The 18901-nt window shown below is 42.1% G+C and overlaps 1 protein-coding gene across 1 annotated transcript in view; it reads left to right on the forward strand.

Annotated features, from left to right (window-relative positions):
• Positions 1–18901, forward strand: part of LOC144773828 (interphotoreceptor matrix proteoglycan 2-like) — an 815142-nt gene that overhangs the window by 536935 nt on the left and 259306 nt on the right. The window contains exons 9-10 of the mRNA XM_078658923.1: positions 5706–5723; positions 10761–11014. Of these exons, the coding sequence (XP_078515049.1) occupies positions 5706–5723; positions 10761–11014 (272 nt within the window). The remainder of the gene's footprint in view (positions 1–5705; positions 5724–10760; positions 11015–18901) is intronic.

Raw genomic sequence — 18901 nt, forward strand, 5'->3', positions numbered from 1 at the left:
CAGATCAAATTAGAAGTACACACCATAGGTTTTTCATTGTCAAAGTAATCTTTTTTTTAATTGAAAATTGGCATGTTAAACAGCAGAAACATAGTATAACACATGTTTTCGGCGATATGTCGTGTGATAGAACAGCATATACATCCCAGTTTTCAGGCAGCTTATTCAGGTACAGGAATATCACATTATCCAACGTCTTCTCCCTCGTCCCCCCGACCCGCTGGCGGTTCACATATCTCTCCCCAGAAGGTGTTCCAAGGTCCCCAGATTCGCGACCACTTCTTCGGGCATCCACTGGAAACATAAATAGGTATTTAAGTCACCATACACCAGTCCATGTCTCTGGCCCATTCGCAATGTTCGGTGAGGTCGGAGCCCTCAACAGTCGCGCGATGTTTCAATTTGCCACCATGAATCCCAACGAGACCCATGTCCTCTCCTTAGCTGTAAGATCAGTGGGATCCCATACATTCAACAAAATCATTTTGATGTTACATTTTATTTGCTGTCCCAGTACTCCCTCCATCACTGATACCACCCCCTCCCAGTATTTATGGATTTCCTCACATTTCCAGATTGTATGAATGAAGGTGCCCTCTTGTCCACAGTGCTTTATACAACCGCTATCCTGAGCGTATCCCATGTGGACCAGCGAGGGTCCAGACAAGTATGTCCTGTGGAGGATTTTTAGCTGAACTAGCCGGAGTCTGGAGGAGATGGCAATTTCGCGGGGAGAGGCCACTGCGGCCCGCCACTCCTCATCAGCCAAGCCGGCAACGTCATGGTCCCACCTATCACGTAGTCGTGTCAGGGGATCGGTCATATTGTTGATAAGATTTTTGTATATGAGAGATATGGCCTTCTCTGGCAAGTCACCATCAAAAACCCTATCCTCTAAAGGGGAGGAATCGGGGAGGACTGCACCCCTAGGGAGAGCCGAAAGCAGTGTGTGTCTGATTTGGAGATATCGGAACTGCTCTGAGTTGGCCATTTCAAATTCTTAAGTTGAGAGAATGGCATGATGCTTCAGAACCTCCAAAGGTCCCCGATTCTGGACATACCGATGGTGTCCCATTTGTCGAACCCAAAAGAACGCGATAGCCGACCCAGCTGGTCACAATGCCAGAGCAGCATGGCGAGAGAAAGCTTGCTCCTAGTGGCGTCCCTCCATATTTGCACAGCATGTTTAGTCGGGCCGTTTAGTCGCCTTGTGAATAACAACAATATTTGCCATTCTTTGATCCTCGGGAAGGATTCTCACCTCCTTACCTTCTTTATACATGGCAGTGAAAAAAGGGGCGATCAAGCCCGCCGTTAGTTTAAATAATTCTACGGGGATCCCATTAGGGCCCGACGCTCCCCCCCGCAGATCATGGAAACCCTCTCTACTTCGGTTCCCCTAATATCGCGGTTCCAGTCGAGACTCCTCCTCTGTTAGGACTGGCATCCGAATATCACGCAAGAGGGAAGAAGCCTCTTCTTCCGAATAGGTCGTGCTGGACTAGTATAGGGAGTGGTAGTATTTACCAAATGCATTTGCAATGTCCGGCGGAGCTGTGAGTCTGGAATGGGAGTCCGTAGCAATTTCTGCCACCACACTCTGAGCCTCCTCCCTGTGGTCACGCCAGGCCAACAAACTGCCTGCCTTATCACCTACATCATAGATTCTACTAAGGGTAGCCCGATGTAGCGCGATGGCTGCTTTTTTGGCGAGATATGAGAGTTCTTTGGCTTTAACTCTAAGCTGTTGGACCACTACCTACGAATCTTGCAATCTAACGGCACTCTCCAATTCTAGGATCTCTTCCTCTATACGCATCATGGCGGCCGCCTTCTCCTTATGCTGCCCTGCGATCTGTCCCAAAAACACCCCTTGAACAACCGTCTTATGTGCCTCCCAGAGTAAGACGGAGGAACTGACTGAGCCCAAGTTTTCCTGGAAATACAGGTCCATTTCGGTGAAGACTTTATCCCTGATAGGGGGGTTGTGAGATACCACGAATTAAGCGGCGCCACGCGGCCTACCGTGGGTTCCCCTACCTCCAGTCTACACAAAACGGGGGAAGTGGTCCGAAATTCCCCTGGCCAAGTGTCGTACTTCTTTAACATTGTGTAGATGGTGTGTGAGTGTGAGTACATAATCAATGTGTGACATGGTGCCATGGGGACCCGACAGATATGTGTATTGGAGTTCCTCTGGGTGCAGACATCTCCAGACATCCGCCAATCCCATTGCACTTAGGAAGCTACGGATTTGTTTACGGGATAGTGGCAGGTCTTTATGGGGCCAGCAGTCCAGGGAGTCTCAAAATATGGAGTTGAAGTCCCCCCGATCAACAAATGCCCATCCGGGAGGAACAGGAGAAGGGCGCCAAGATCAATAAAGGCCTACGTATGGATGCCCGGCGGAATATGAACTGAGACCAAGTTAAGGGTGACACCCTCCCAAGTTCCAGACAGGGCCACAAACCTTCCTAATGGATCCGTGCGGACTGTATCAATCGTCAAGGGAAGGGATTTGCAAACGAGGAGTCAAAATAATCTTTAGTCAGCATGATCTTATCAGAAAATAGCTGTTTTAAAGTCCCTTAAAAAATGCAAAGGCAGGACTTAGGTGTGACAAATAGAGCCAGATATCCAATCTCAGCACAGGCTTGTTTTACATAAACAAACCACGGGATATCTAGAGCAGATTGTATCTTGAGGCAATCCTTTATAACTAACTTAGGTCTCCTCCTTTCCCCATATGGAATGCCACAATAAAAGGGGGATAATTTAATTCTATCCTTAGTGTAAGGAATGCCCAATTTGGCATGGCAATTAGAATTAGCACAACCGCGTGAGACCACCAGACATTTTTCAAGCAATTATTTTCCACCTGTTGCAAGATCTTTACATTGATCATGCCTGTCCCATATTTGCCACTCATGTACTGGTATAGATCACAGATAGCTATTTTAAAGGTTTTGTTCCCAGTTTTTTTTTTTACAAAAGCTAGGTAAGCCATTAATGGAGTTATCGAAAAGCGCTTTCTTATTTGTTAGCATTGGTTTTCAATTATATTTCATTAGTAATAGGTTTCCTAAATAGGAGATAGATGTGGTTTCTGATATCTTTATAACATTATTAAGTTGAGAGGGTTTTGTAACCAGTTTGAAACCACAAACCATGGTAAAGGTTTACTCTTATTTATCTTAAGGTCTAACTTGTTCATAAAAAAATAAAATCTGAATAGTTAGGGCCCTCTACCAGTTCTAGCTACTAGGACAGCATCAACTGTGTACAATCAAATGGGTAGGGGACATGCCCCAATACAGAGAGTATCCTTTGCTCTCATCTTTAAAAAGTTCTCAACACTATTGATGTAAAGGGAGAATAAATAAAGGGCCAGGACACATCCTTTTCCTACAACCCTATGAATCGGAAAAGTGTCAGTTCATTCTCCATCTTTAGCAAAGCGGACTCAAGCAGAGGCCCACTTATAGACTTTTCTTATAAAAGATATAATGCCCTCCTCACCTCCCATCTCACTCATAATGAACCATAGTTTCGAATGAGTAACGCAGTTAAAGACTGCTGACTGATCCATGAATGAAATAAGTGTCCCCTTTTAAGCAATTGTATATTTGCCATTGACTAAGCTAAGGTTTAGGCACTGGTCAACAGTTCCCAGATCTTTCTTGAAGCCATATTCAGTATTAGTTACATTGCCAATGTCAGCTGCTCATTCACTCACTCACTCACTTACTCACTCACTCACTCATTCACTCATTTATGACAACATACAGCATGTCAATTTGCCTTTCCTCCCACATTACAACCTTTAATGTATCCTAAAATAGTGCCAAGTAAAGAAAAATGTTTTCCCTGTGGGAGATCCAAATAATCTCAAATCCAAACGGAATTCAGAGACCTATCTCACTCAGTTCACATCACTCATTCAACTATCAACATTTAGCTCGGGGAACACTCACCAGAAGGAAAAAACAATATTCATATAAAAATATACATTTTATTTCAAATAAAAAGCATATGAATTCCTATGCAATTCTTGTTAAAAACACATTCAATTTGCAATAAAAACCACCTAATGTGGAAATGGAGAAAAAATGGGAAAATACATTGGTATTTATCTTAATCTTGTCAATTCGGACCCCTGTTTGACAACACTGGGAAGGATTTTCTTTCCTTGTAACCAATATGTTTGTTGGCAACACCAAATTTAACACTTTATGATTGCGTCGACGCATTTCGGAAGCCTTGAGTGTTTATAGCCTCCTTCCTCAGGACAGTATCTATAGTTTTCTCCACACTCTGTATATCACCTAATGCACAAATAAAACATAGCCTTTAGCCTACAACCAACACATTATGAATTTACATCTCATTGTCATCAATAAAATATCATTATGATAGACTTTGATCCATCCTTTAAGACCTATACATGATGTTTACAAGGTTCCCTATACTGTAACTAGGACCTTTCTTTTGTAGAAAAGCTGTCAGATTTTCTAAACCTTGCTTACCAATAAAGCAAAACAATCATCTTATGAAACAGTTGGTTATCATTCGGTTTCTAAGACATAAATCACATGTTTTTATAGGATTCCATATGGCGCCTTTTGTTGTCCCTAGATTGTTTCTTTTAGGGTAAGAACAGTCTGGTGATTTTGGATTTACGTACAGTATAAACTATCATCTACAGTTTCCCATCGTATAGTACACAGAGTTCATAATTGATTGTCAACTTTGTCCCATGTGCCCTATTAATAAAGTATGAAACAAAAAAGACTTGTTTTTTCATATATACATTTAGTTGTCTTCCTCTTTTTTTCTGGTCAATGCTACCCCAGCTTTTATGGTGATCTTTCACACCCTTCACAACGCATGCATTCATATCCGCTCACTACTCACCCATGCAATCGCATCTTGGTGAGTTGTATCAATTATTTTTCTATCTGGGGTCGTTATTTGAAGTTTCACAATTTCCCGAAGTCCTATTGAGCATAAGGAAGTACAAAACATTAATGGATCCTAGTTTTGTTAATGTTGAAGGTATGACTTTTATTTAGTCTAAAAGGTTTTTTTAATTACCTCAATGTTTAAAAATGATGGAAGATGTCAAATGCAGTGTTATTCAAATTTGTACACTCATTTTCCATTATTTCATTCGAAATCCTATTCAAAAAGATTATTTATGGATTATCTTTTTTTGTTATTGCGGCTTTTTATACTCAAAATACCCTTCATTACACGCTATGTAGATGACCAATGTTTACCTCAAGATATTATTATGTGACAACAATCTTGTATGTTGAAACGGATATCCTTCCTGCTTCTGATTCTGCAAGATATATACATGTATATCTTTTAGTCGTTTGCACTCTTCCCAATATTTAATATAAACTCATAAATTCCCAAGAGTGCTCACCTGTTTTATAAGGAAGGTCTGTATATCTTTGTTATCTTGGTGCCCCCGGGTAGTTAATGCTCGTGGCTGCATAAGAAAACACGTATGTTTCAAAAACCGCACCATATTTGTATGCCCGCTGTTTGCTGTGGCAGTTGTTATTAATAACAAATAGTATATTGTTCAATCCCGTGTCGGCTACCACGTCTTGCACGTTTTTACTCGCTCAATTAGGTGCTTACCTTATTTAAATGGATGGCACGTATTCCCGGGGTGTTTCTGCGGCGTCAGTCAGATCACCGTTCGAAATCGAGCAAGAAACTCGTACGGCGCAAGTCGCCGCTTTTAAAACACGTAGCTGATACACGTGATCCCTGGGTTAGTCGGAACGTCACGTAATCACGTTAATCGTGCGTGTGAGTCCTTCTTTCTTTCCAAGCCCAAAGTTTTTAGCGCACATAAAACTTTATTGTTCCCTGTTTCTTGCATTGAAACCGATATATTAATTATTATGGTTTCTTCCAGATTGTCCAATTGTTTAGTCAGGAGCCCTACTTAACGATCCTAACTATCCTATGTTAGATATAAGTGACATTGAGAGTCATTATTTAGTAAGACACATTTTTGTTAACAATCCATTATACAGATGCCCTACAGTTCCCATATGCATGACTCAGAAAAACATATAAGAACCATAATGTTCAGGCATACTTTCTGTTTATAATGAGTAGTATTCAATTTTTTATTTTATTTCTCAGTTAGCCTAAATCTTTGTTACAATTCTCATCCAATCTTCTTTGGTGTTCAAACCTCGATTCACTGTGTCTAGAGTAGAGATGTACCATTGTTCTCTATTTTTCCTTTTTGTATCTATGTTGCCACCTCTTTTAGATGCAGTAATTTTCTCTATCACAAACCACGAAAACTCTGTGTGTTTGTGTTTCAATTTGGTGAAACGTTCAACCATAGGGGCGTTCTCTTTGCATGTTTTGAGAGCTGATCTGTGTTCTAACAGGCGTAATCTAATTTATCTTCCTGTCTCGCCCACATATGCCAGTTTACAGGGGCACAGTAGTATATAAACTAGATTGCTGCTTCTGCAGTTATTCAATGTTTTTGATGTTAAAGTATAGTTGTTATAGGTTAGTGTTTTAGCAACAATACAATTCTCACATATTGAGCAATTGCTGCATTTATGATTGCCCACTGCTCTGGTACCATTTATTGTCATTTGGTTGGTCTGATTTCCCTCTCTATATGTATGTACTAAGTTTTGGCGAATATTTTCATTACGCCTAAAGGCAAAGATAGGTTTAGGAAGTTTCTCCTCTTTTCCATCATTTAAGATGTTCCAACTTGAATGGATGATATTTTTCAGTTTATTACTGATATTTGAGAATTGACTTACAAATACCAATGTTGAATCTGTCACAGATTGTTTCTTTTTATTGGATACAGGGTATATCATACTTTCCCGATTATAGAATCGTGCCCTTTTGCACGAGTTCTTTATACGTTTTTTCGGGTATCCTCTATCTTTTAATTTGTCGCTCAGTATTTCTGCATGTTTAAGGTAATCTCCCATGTTGGAACAATTCCTCCTGAGTCTGAGGAATTGTCCAAATGGTACATTATCACGTTGGGATCGTGGATGGTAACTGCTGTAATGTAGTAGTGTGTTTTTGTCGGTGGGATTTGTGTACAATTCCACCTCTAAGCTGCCCTCTCTGTTTTTGTTTAATATCACGAAAATTTACTGAGTTCCTGTCGTACATTGCTGTAAATCTAAGATTCCTATCCCCTAGGTTCAACCACTCTAGGAATTCTTAAGGGTGTCTATCTGACCTTCCCAAATGAAAAAAATGTCGTCAATGAAGCGACGCCACAATAAGATGTTTTCAGAGAATGGCGCCGCTTCATTGAACACATGCTTCTCCTCGAATTTGGCTACGTATAAACATGCCAAGCTCGGCGCACAGGTAGCACCCATGCTCGTGCCCTTACGCTGAAGGAATAACTCATCCTTAAATAGGAACATGTTGTTTTTTAGTACCAGGCTAATACACTGCATGATGAAGTCTTTACTTGCAACCCCAAGGTCTACATTTTCAAGAATCTCATCAATAACCACAATGGTGTTATTCTGCGGTATATTGGTGTATAGCGCCTCTATATCGAGGGTCACCATAATTTGATTGTTGGAATTAAATGCCACACCTTCTATCATGGAAATCATGTGTGCTGAATCTCGCACATATGATTTCAGTTGTAATACCAGGGGTTTCAGAAAGGTATCTGCATATTGGCTTAGCGGTTCAAGACGTGAGCCAATGCAACTAACTATAGGTCTCATTGGTGGATTGTTTAGATCCTTGTGTATTTTTGGGAGACCGTATATAGCTGGTATCCTAGCGTCTTTATTATATAGGAAATCATGTTCAGCTTTGCAAATCCAACCTCTTTCTAATGCACTTTTGACCTTTTCTAAAACCTCTTTATTTAAAACATCTAGTCTAGAGAATGAGACTTTCTGATAGTGTTCTTTAATTTCTAATAGGTCCAACATCTTTGCATTGTAGTACTCTGTATTAAAAACAACCACCCCTCCGCCTTTAACGGCGGGTTTGATGGTGAGCTGCAAGTTGTTTTTTAATCCTATCATTGCCTTTCTATGTTCTTTGGACATGTTGTTAGTGTCAGGGTAAGTGTGTTCTAAAATCTTTCTAACTTTGGATTCCACCACTTTCTCAAAAATCTCTATATTTTTTCCAACTTGGGAAATAGCCGGTGTAAAGACAGATTTTTGTTTCAGGCCTGAAATGTTTGTAGTAGGGTTATACTCTCTGTCCTCAAAAAATTCTTTTAGTCTAATTTTTCGGAAAAATGCTTTTAGATCTTTCTCTAAGCTGAATTTGTTCACATTAGCAGTGGGGGCGAAAGTAAACCCTCTCTCTAAAACTTCTAATTCTATTTTATTAAGGGTGTGACATGAGAGATTAATAATGGGAAACTTCTGTATTTCATTTTGTTCTAGCGACGATATCGCTGGCTCCTTGTGTTGGGATATTCCTGAGGGGCCTGGTTGTGTTGGTAAATCATTCTGTTCCCTCCTCTTTGTGCCTGATGTTGATTCCTCTGGTGCTGACCTCTGTACTGGTATGGTCTTCCACCCCTCCTTTGGCGGTTCTCTAAAAAAGAGTTTCCACCATTCGGTTCACTATTGTAACCACCATTGCCTAAGGTGCTGCCTTCATCTTCGCTACTTGAGCCAGATGTCTCAGAGAATGTAACACCTTTTTTCGTGCCCCTATTGTAAATGGGTCTGTTATCGGATTTCTCTCCTCCCTGGGCTGTTGGAAATAATCTTTATTTGTATAAGGGTAGACCAATTCTAAGCTATATTTATTGACATCCTTTTTAAGTTTTATAGGTTTTTTATTTATCAAATAGTCTCTATAACCATTATACATGGGACAAAGTTGACAATCAATTATGAACTCTGTGTACTATACGATGGGAAGCTGTAGATGATAGTTTATACTGTACGTAAATCCAAAATCACCAGACTGTTCTTACCCTAAAAGAAACAATTTAGGGACAACAAAAGGCGCCATATGGAATCCTATAAAAACATGTGATTTATGTCTTAGAAACCGAATGATAACCAACTGTTTCATAAGATGATTGTTTTGCTTTATTGGTAAGCAAGGTTTAGAAAATCTGACAGCTTTTCTACAAAAGAAAGGTCCTAGTTACAGTATAGGGAACCTTGTAAACATCATGTATAGGTCTTAAAGGATGGATCAAAGTCTATCATAATGATATTTTATTGATGACAATGAGATGTAAATTAATAATGTGTTGGTTGTAGGCTAAAGGCTATGTTTTATTTGTGCATTAGGTGATATACAGAGTGTGGAGAAAACCATAGATACAGTCCTGAGGAAGGAGGCTATAAACACTCAAGGCTTCCGAAACGCGTCGACGCAATCATAAAGTGTTAAATTTGGTGTTGCCAACAAACATATTGGTTACAAGGAAAGAAAATCCTTCCCAGTGTTGTCAAACAGGGGTCCGAATTGACAAGATTAAGATAAATACCAATGTCTTTTCCCATTTTTTCTCCATTTCCACATTAGGTGGTGTTTATTGCAAATTGAATGTGTTTTTAACTAGAATTGCATAGGAATTCATATGTTTTTTATTTGAAATAAAATGTATATTTTTATATGAATATTGTTTTTTCCTTCTGGTGAGTGTTCCCCGAGCTAAATGTTGATAGTTGAATGAGTGATGTGAACTGAGTGAGATAGGTCTCTGAATTCCGTTTGGATTTGAGATTATTTGGATCTCCCACAGGGAAAACATTTTTCTTTACTTGATAGTATACTGGTGCTCGATTTCCCTTTGGGTAAAAACGAGCCCCTCCTAAAATAGTGCTACAATTCTGCCATTTAGAAGTGTAGCTAACACACAATCACTTATGTTCTCTATTGATGCACCTGCCATACAATGCTGTTTTATCAAGCAACATAGGGGACTCGTAGTTGTGTGTAAGAGCCATGCCCTACTCCATTTAGTGACCAGTGGAATCAAAATAACGAAGTGTTGATAAACAAATTACCTGACATGCGTGGAGACAAAAAATAGAAAGTCAGAAAAAAGTAATGGAGAAAAACTTAAACTAAACAAAAAGCTGGATAAGAGAAAATGTCAATGCATAAAAATGTAGGAGTATAAATCAAAGTAAAATATGCTAATAATTTGTAAAGAATGGCAAACTCTGCATGCACGCCACTGGATGGATAGTCATCACTACAAGGTATAATCAACTAGTAAACAGCTGACCTTCTACAAAAAAATGTGTAGTCTCACTGGAGTTAAACAACAGACTTCAAGTAAAAAAGCAGCCACAGGGCACGCGCTTATATAACGTTAGTCAACTTGTTGTTTTCAATAATAAGAGAATGCATTGGTAAAAGTTCAGAATGCTGTCATTTCTACAAGAATCTTGGGGATAGGCTCGAACCATTCCACGACAAAACATTACAGAACGTTAAGAACTAATCTCTTGTAAGAAGTGTGAAGGGGCTTGATTATTGATTTACTAAGTTTATTTGCGACCATTAAAGGACTTATAAAGCACCTGCCTTGTAAGCAATTATTCAAGACCCATGATTTGCTTTAGAGTACCACCCAAGCATCTCAAATCGAGAATAGTCTATGGTATATGGCATTAACATGCCGATTATATTTCATAATTAGTCTCTAGTGCATAAAAACCTTCAATTAAGTTTCCAAGCGCACCAAAACATTTGTAATAATTGCTGTGCACGTGTTCTCTACACAGAGATGGCGTGGAGGTCCATTACGCAGTGACGTTTGATGGGGACGCAGAGGCCATCAGTAATGCAACTTTGGATTTGATCAACCTTCAGTCCAATAAGGTGGAAGACAACTTCTTCAATGAGGGCGAGGATGTACCTACAGTCATGTACACAGTCAGTGATTTCAGAAATTACATTGCGGAAGCCCTGCACCAGGAGATGATGTCAACAAATTATACACTGGATATGGATCCAAATACACTGCAGCTCATCAACGGTTGGTATACAACAAACACATCTTTTGCCTGCATGCAAAAATGGTTTACTGTAATTCATAATAAACAGCTGAAAAGTGGTTCATATATAAGGGCCCGATTCACAGAACTAATCTTAGATAAAATCCTAAACGTAGTACTTTTGGTATTCACAGAAGGCATTTAGTAGTAGTAAAGTTAGGACTCCTAACTTTACTACTACTAAACTGGGTTAAAATCCTAAACTTCCTACTTTTGGTATTCACAGAAGGCATTTAGGAGTCCTAAATTTACTACTACTAAATGCCTTCGTGAATACCAAAAGTAGAAGGTTTAGGATTTTATCTCAGATTAGTTCTGTGAATCGGCTCGGATATGTCTATTGAAATACTGAAAATGGTCACAAATGTTGGTAGGTCGCTGCTCTATATTTTATTACCTGCTAGTAATGTGGATCCATCCCTAAGATGTATGAATTGGCTTTCCATCAACTCGCAAATCCACTTCAAAGTGCTATCCTTCACCTGCACTCCTATCAATGTATCAGAGGCAACCAAAAGATGCCAATTTTACCGGCCTCCACTACCCATTATCGCCCCCTCCTCACACTCAATCAGGTGCTCTAGCTTTCTCTGCTGTGGGGACATCTTAATAAAGCACTCCCTGAAAACACTCTATTACCAACTTGACATAATACAACTACAAATTGGAATGTTGCTATCAATGGTGCATCAGGTGCGGTGGCACAGGGCATAGGACTGTAAGGGTCCAGCTTGACTCCATTTATGAGTGTTTTGTATTACCAGCTACATGGTTGGGACAATTTTTAATGCTTGCCTTATGCCACTGAATGCATGATGGTAAAAATGTAAATGTTATCCACTTCTTTTTGTCATACAGAGTAAATATGCATAAAATGCACACTAACTTTCGCCATTGTATTCTTTATGTTTATTCCAAAGTACGGGTCCACCGTTGTAATTTCTATCTACTCTGCACTTTATCTATTATTGGATTGTATGTGAGTATTCATGTGACATGTATAGCGTAAACATAGCCAATGATTGAAGAGGAAGCTGCATGCATTCTGGGAGCAGAAATGGACTGTTACTACATTGATATGTAGGGTTTAAAATGGTGCATCTTCACCTCTTTCCTAAATTGGAACAAAATTTGAGCAGTCATAACGGACAAAGAGCTGTTGTTTTAGATCCTTTTTTTCTTGGCAATATATTCCTTAAGGTGAGGTTTATACCCAGCGGGAATTCAAGTGATTTGGCTTTGGGTGAAATTTGGGTTTCATACCACTGAGACGGGTTTGGACGAATTGTTCCTTTTTGTTTTCTGGAAACAGCAGTAGTTCTGTATTGGTGGTGTGGAGCTTCAAGTAGTTGCTGGGCATCTATATCTTGATGAGGTGCAAGCTGTGCAGTAGTGTTTAATGTCAGGATTCATGTGAAATCCTTCTCAGATCTCACATCAAGGCAAGAAGACAAAAGCCAAGGCAGACAAAAATCTGGGCTAGTAGGTGTAGGTCAGCTGTGGTGATGTTGATGGAGTGATTGCTGAAGTTGGTGGCTTCCAGAGGCTTCATTGATCTTGGGAGGCCAGGAACACCATATTAGATGGAAAAGGTTGAATACTTCTCAAAGCAAAATAGTCGACAAACAAGTCCATGGTGGCACCTGCCATTGATTTACATCCTCTTCTTCATTAGGATTGGCAAAAATGCCTAAAAGGCAGGCAGAGTTCACGTCTTTCTTGGCAACTGAGCGATTTTGTGGGATTTACACTGTCTCTCCTAATTTTACCCTGTTATTCCTTTTATAACACTTTTCATGATTTGGCCTTTAATTCAGGTTCCTACTATAGTTCTTCCACTGACTGAGCTTGCCATTAATATGCCTTCCTTTTTGAAACACTGATCAAGTCTCTACTGAAGTCCATATCCTCTCGCATATACCTTCTAGAGCTCTGCTCTTAAAAACATCTACGATGGCGAGTGTACAAGCATATTTATAACAGTAGAAAACTCTGTTATGACCAAATGTGACAAATTCAGTGTTTCTCTTTTTCCTCCCCCTGTGTCGCCTGTTCCTTCCTAAGTCTGGTGTTTGAAGAGGATCTGTCTGACTGCATTCCTCATATAGGTGGTCATGACATTGGATGTCTGGTGGGGAGGAGACTTTAAAGTAAAGTTGTGCATTGTTTGGATAGTGGAGAATTGTGATGCTATTCTCCGGTGAGGGGCTCCATGCAGATGTTGAATAATTGGGTAAGATGGAATCTTCAGGAACCCCTTGGGTAAAAAGGATCTTCCAGGATCAGGAGTTGCCCATGTGAATGAACCAATTTCAATTGCATAGGTAGTAGGAAAAACAATGAATGATGTTGCCATTGACTCACACTTAAGACGACAGGGTGTAGCTGTTGGTGGGCTGTTCAACACTGTGAAATGCGACTAGGAAGTCTGGCAATATCAAGAGGGCAAACTTCTCTTCATCTGTTGTCAGGCAGGCCTCATCTTTGAATGTGTAGGGTAGCTATCTCTGTACAGCAGCATGGTCTATGGTCAGATTGGCAGCCAGTCAGGAGATGGTTGGCATTAATGTGATCTTGGAGGTCAATATAAACTGCTTTTTAAATGAGCTTGCTGTTGAAGGATTGGTGAGTAATAGGCCAGATGTTTGAGTGGTCTCTTCAAGAGTGGGAAGAGTCGGCCTGCCTCGAGAGCTTCTAGGAACATTACTTATTATTGGAGGTGTTTGCAGTTTTGGGAAGGTGTAAGAGAGCTTCTTGGGAGTGAGGTTCGAGGAAGAAAGAGGTGAAAACATTGTCTTCTTTGTAGATGGATTTGAGGTAGTTGAGTATGACACTAGGTTCCAGTAAGTTTTCTTAGAGCTTTTCTAAGATTTTATTAAAAGTCATGAGCGTGGTTTAGTAAGTTATGCCACACATCATTCTAGTTATATTCAACGAGCATAGCCGTGCTTGTCCTGCATTAGCATCAGTTACATGCATTAGTTTTGCATAGTTTACAAGATGTCATGCAATAGTGATGATATGCCCAACCCACTTCTCATATTGTTGTCTAACAACCCCCTCCCTGTTTCCCCCACCTTTCCCTGCCTCTTGAGTTTCCCTTACATCATGATAACAGTTATATCATGTTTTGCTAGTATCAGGGCAAGGTCCACGAACTTAGTTAACACTTTATATTTTAGTAGTTTTGGAAATCCACGCAGGAGACACGCCAGGGGGTTGCAGGGGATTGTTCTTTCAGAGACATTATCTATGCAGGTCACTATTCCATCCCAGTGATCCTGTAAGGGTGGGCATGCCCAGACCACGTGAATCATCTCCACTCCCGCTCCCCACATCTGGTACATGCTGCATCCTGTGCTCCAAAGGACTTTTTAATCCTCCTCTGGGTTAAATATGCCCTGTGTAGGAAATAAAAGTTGATCAGTGTATACTGTGCTCTACGGAAGACCTTGGGTATAGTAGCCAGTATATTAGTCCAAGTCGAGTCTGTAATCGGGAGGTCAACACCCTTCTCCAATTGTCGCTTCAATTCCTTAAGGGGCTTGTTGATATCTGCCTCAGCGCTTGGTACAGGAGAGTGTTGGCCCTGCTCCTATTAGTCGCCGTACAGAGGACCCTGCTGCTTTGGATGGCTGGTGGTTCCGTCAGGCTAGTCCGTCAATGTCCTCTAATGGCCACTGTCACTGCTCGGTATAACAGGAACTGTCTGAGGGGAAGGTCATAGAGCTCTTCAGCTCTTCAAACAATCCTGCAAAAGATGCCAATACAGGTCACTCCCAGTTCCACCCAGTCTTTCACCCCTCCAAGCGGTCCTTCATTTCGCAGTGCTGTTAAGCATTGCAAAGGTAAGTCAGGCATATAAGGCAGGAGGGATCAGGTGCCCCACAGGCAGCACCGCCAGGCATGTTGCACAACCCTTAGTATCCCCAGGAACTCAAGTATAGGGTCAGGGCCAGAAGGATCCGGTAAAGCAAATGGAGCCCAGGTATCAGCATCGGACCTCCTGCACAGGGTGCAGACGGTTGTGCAGTCACTGGCTGAATCATTGAATTTGGGCTGCCATTCAATTGGCCTCAACATCCAGGTGATGCCAGTCCCCCATCTGATGTGGGCAGTTGCAGTTTGGTCAAGGACTCCCAGCGCTGTCCTGTCTTTGATATTAGTTCTAGTAAGAGTGAGTCCACTTCTGAAAATGTTTTTCGGGGAATAATAAGGGTCAATGTCGAGAAGTAATAATGCATGTGAGGAAGTGCCACCATCTTTGCAACTGCCACCCGGCGGCTACAGACAGAGGGAGAGTCCCCCAATAGTTCACTCTGGCAAGGAGCACTCTAACCGTTGCTCTGATGTTGCCATCCAGGATATCAAGCTTGTCATGGTATATGTTAACCCCTAGGTACTTCATACATAAGCTTTCCCAGGTTAATCTGTGCAAATCATGTGGGATAAGTTTAGTGTCAGTAAGATGAAATATTAATGTTTTCTGCCAGTTGATACAGAGACCGGAATTCGTCCCGAACAGCACCAACAGTGATATCGCCCCCGGTAGGTTCTCCCTCACATTGTTGAGGAAGAGGAGCATGTCATCTGCATAAAGTGCTATTTTATGGGAAACTCTGTCACTCCAAGCCCTGATAATAATTCCCTCTGTGTGCTCCACTGACCAGGGGTTCCACTGCAGTAGCAAATAGTAATTGGGAGAGATGGCATCCCTGCCTGGTGCCCCTCCCAAGACATAGGAGTGGGGGATTACTTGTCCTGTGCGGACGTTGGGCTAGCATAGAGAAGCCTGATCCACTGGTTGAAGCCTCCGCCTAATCCTATCTTATCCAGCTCATGATATAGGTAATCCCAATTGATGCTATTGAATGCTTTCTTGTTATTGAGGGAGATGATCGCCACTTTGTCCTCTCCAGGTCCAGCTGTCTCCATAATAGATAGGAGCTATAGAATATTTAAAGCTGCATTCTGTCCCATTATAAACACACTCTGATCTTTGTGGATTAGCCTGGACATATGAGGGAGGAGGCGAGTTGCTATTATATATGATTTAAGATTTTATAATCCATATTTAACATTGATAATAGACGATAAGATTGCACATCATGAGGTGGCCTACCAGCATTGTCTCCACCAGTGCCTCACTAGTTGTTGGCAGGAGGCTACCAGTTTCCCGAGCAGTGTCAGAGTTTCACAAGTTTTGTGGGACAGCTCCCCCACAAATGCAGCATAGAATTCCACTGGGAATCTGTTGGTTCTTAGTACCCTGCCTCTCTCGCCTTGGCCTTGATTTCCGTCCAACCTCCTGAAGGGTTACCGGGCACCCCAACTCATCGGCAGTCTCTCCATCAAGGCTTGGTAGTTCTATGGGGTCCAGAAACTCTTAAATCTATGGTTGATATCCCTTTGCCTGTGCTGTCTGTCTTTATTTTCTGAGTCTATTTCAAGTTTCAGGGAGCTCCTGGGCAATGGGCTGGCAAACACGGCTCCAGCTTTGTCCCACTATGCATGTGCCTGGGTCATTTATTGGCGGTAATGGAAGCAGCAGAGTTTCTCCGTGCAGTCCGCAAGCAACTCCCTTGCTTCTAGTAGCTGGTGCTGCAGGTCTGGTAACCCAGGGCGTGCCTTTTTCAAGTCCTGCACCCCAGCCTCCTGGGCCTCCACCTCAATTATAAGGGTTCGTCGGACTTCCACTACTTAAAGGCATCCCATTCAGTCAGGAGAGGGGCCCTTGTATGGGCATTACCTGCAAAATAGTCATGAATAGCGTCTCATATTGTCTGCTAGAATACTGGTTGCTCCAAGGTCTCTTCTTTCAGACGCCAGTCAGGAATTACCGGTCTCTTTCTGTGGCAATTCAGTGTAAGCATGATCGGATTATGGCAACTATAGGCAAGTCATGCCCCTCCAGCCTGCCTGATATCAGGACATACCTTTCATTGGGGTCAATGAGTTCACCTGTCTTTTGAAACGGACCCCAGGGCAGACCCAGGTTAAGACACCCTGGGCAAATACAGAATATGTAGTGGTGAATAATTGCCCCTTCCACCTCTTGCTCAACGCATCTCTCTGAGGGCCAGTCAGATGTATTTCTTGGAACTGGGCAACAAGCGCTCCTCTCCGTTTTAGATAGGCATGTATTTTATATCTCTTGGACATATTATTGAGGCCTCTGACGTTCCAGCTAATGAACTTGTGTGTTAAGGGGGATGCCGAAGCAGTACAAAAAGATAGTGTCACATGTCAGGCATCTTCTGGTGGTCACCAGGCTTTGTGACAGTAGTTATCCACAACTTGCCAAGGAGATGTGCATCAGAGGCAAGGTAAGCACAATAAAATAGTCCCAAAAACTTAACGGTAACAACCCAACTCCTGATCTCCAGGACTAGAAGTGAAGCCACCCCAATCTAAATTAGCCAACGAATCAGAGAATTTTGTGCATATCTCATTCTCACTATCGGAGAGAAGTGGGGGTGTCTTCTATCCGACATCTCCCAGCTTTGCTCTACACCATCCAAATATGACACAGCAAGGTTTTGCAACAAGCCTATCTCACCCTCCTAAATGGCAGCTATCAATGCAGGGCCCTCACCCCACGCATGGTAACAAAGTTTCCCCCATGGAGTAGGCACACCTCACCAAGTTCGTTGTCTTCGAATCAGTTCATCTGCAGTTCCTGGTGTGACATGTGGGAGCGAGGTGTTGGTTGTGTGGGAAGAGAGCAAGCCATTGCCTGAATATGAGGCCCATTGGTTCCCCTCGTCCTGTTCCAATGGAGGGTTCGATCTAAATCCACTCATGACCGCTACTGCTTTGACTGCTTTTTGGCACTCCTGCAATGCCTGAGCCTGGGACGGTACCACTGTAGCACTGTATTTCACTTTCTTCCTCGGCGGCCCATGATGTCTAGGCGCTTTCTCCATATCGTTGTTCATGCTCTTCTGGGGCAGATGATCTAGCCAATTCAACACCCGAGTTGGTGCTGTAAAAAAGTGTGTTGGGCCCTCATAAATGGTTCAGAGTCATCCTGGAAACAGCATTGTGTAGCTAATGCCCATCTTTCGAAGCCTCTTCTTAGCCTCGGTCAAGATGCCAGGTGTCACAGCACCTCCCTCGTGAGGTCAGGAAATATCATCATTTTCAGAGGTAGTGACGCTCTCTGACAAATTTCTGTGGTCATCTCTCAGCAGGCTGTGGTCTGTCTCTAATTTGTCGAATCTAAGTTCGAGCACTTCACGGGATGTGCCAATTGCTTGTAAGATAGTTTCCAACAGTGCACATGGGTGTTCAGCTTGTGAAGAGTGTCCTGGTATGGCCTCTGCAATGGACGCAGGAGGGTGTGACTCCTGGGATAGGAATGGCTACCTAGTACCTTTATCACTTGAATATTTGCACATTGTCACTGATATGAGAGACTGGCACTATAATGATCAAGACTACGTCACAGCCCTCAGTAACACAGTGACTTAGGGACCCGGGGGGAAGACCTCAAGAGTTTGTATGTGCTGGCATTCACCTTTCCTGGCACTGTGGCGTAATCAATATCCAAGGCTACTCTGTACAACGGTGTGTGCTTGGCTTGGACTCTGGTCCGGGAATCCCCAGGGGAGGGAGTCCTCCAAATCCCAGGTAGTCTGTTGGCGAGGCAACCAGCAACCCCGCAGGTGCATGCACATCCAGTGTGCAAGTACTGGCAGATGATGGGCAGAAAATTGGGGACATATTGCTACTGTCTTTTCCCTCTGTGTTTTAGCTGGGAGGTTGAGCTAACCTTGGGGTTGAGATTCATTTGTGGCATTAAGGACTGGGGCACCACCCCAAGCGTCTTCAGAACTCCCAATCAGGCACACCAGCTGTAGTGTTCC

Source organism: Lissotriton helveticus, chromosome 8, assembly GCF_964261635.1.
Source record: "Lissotriton helveticus chromosome 8, aLisHel1.1, whole genome shotgun sequence".
NCBI classification, from domain to species: Eukaryota; Metazoa; Chordata; class Amphibia; order Caudata; family Salamandridae; genus Lissotriton; species Lissotriton helveticus.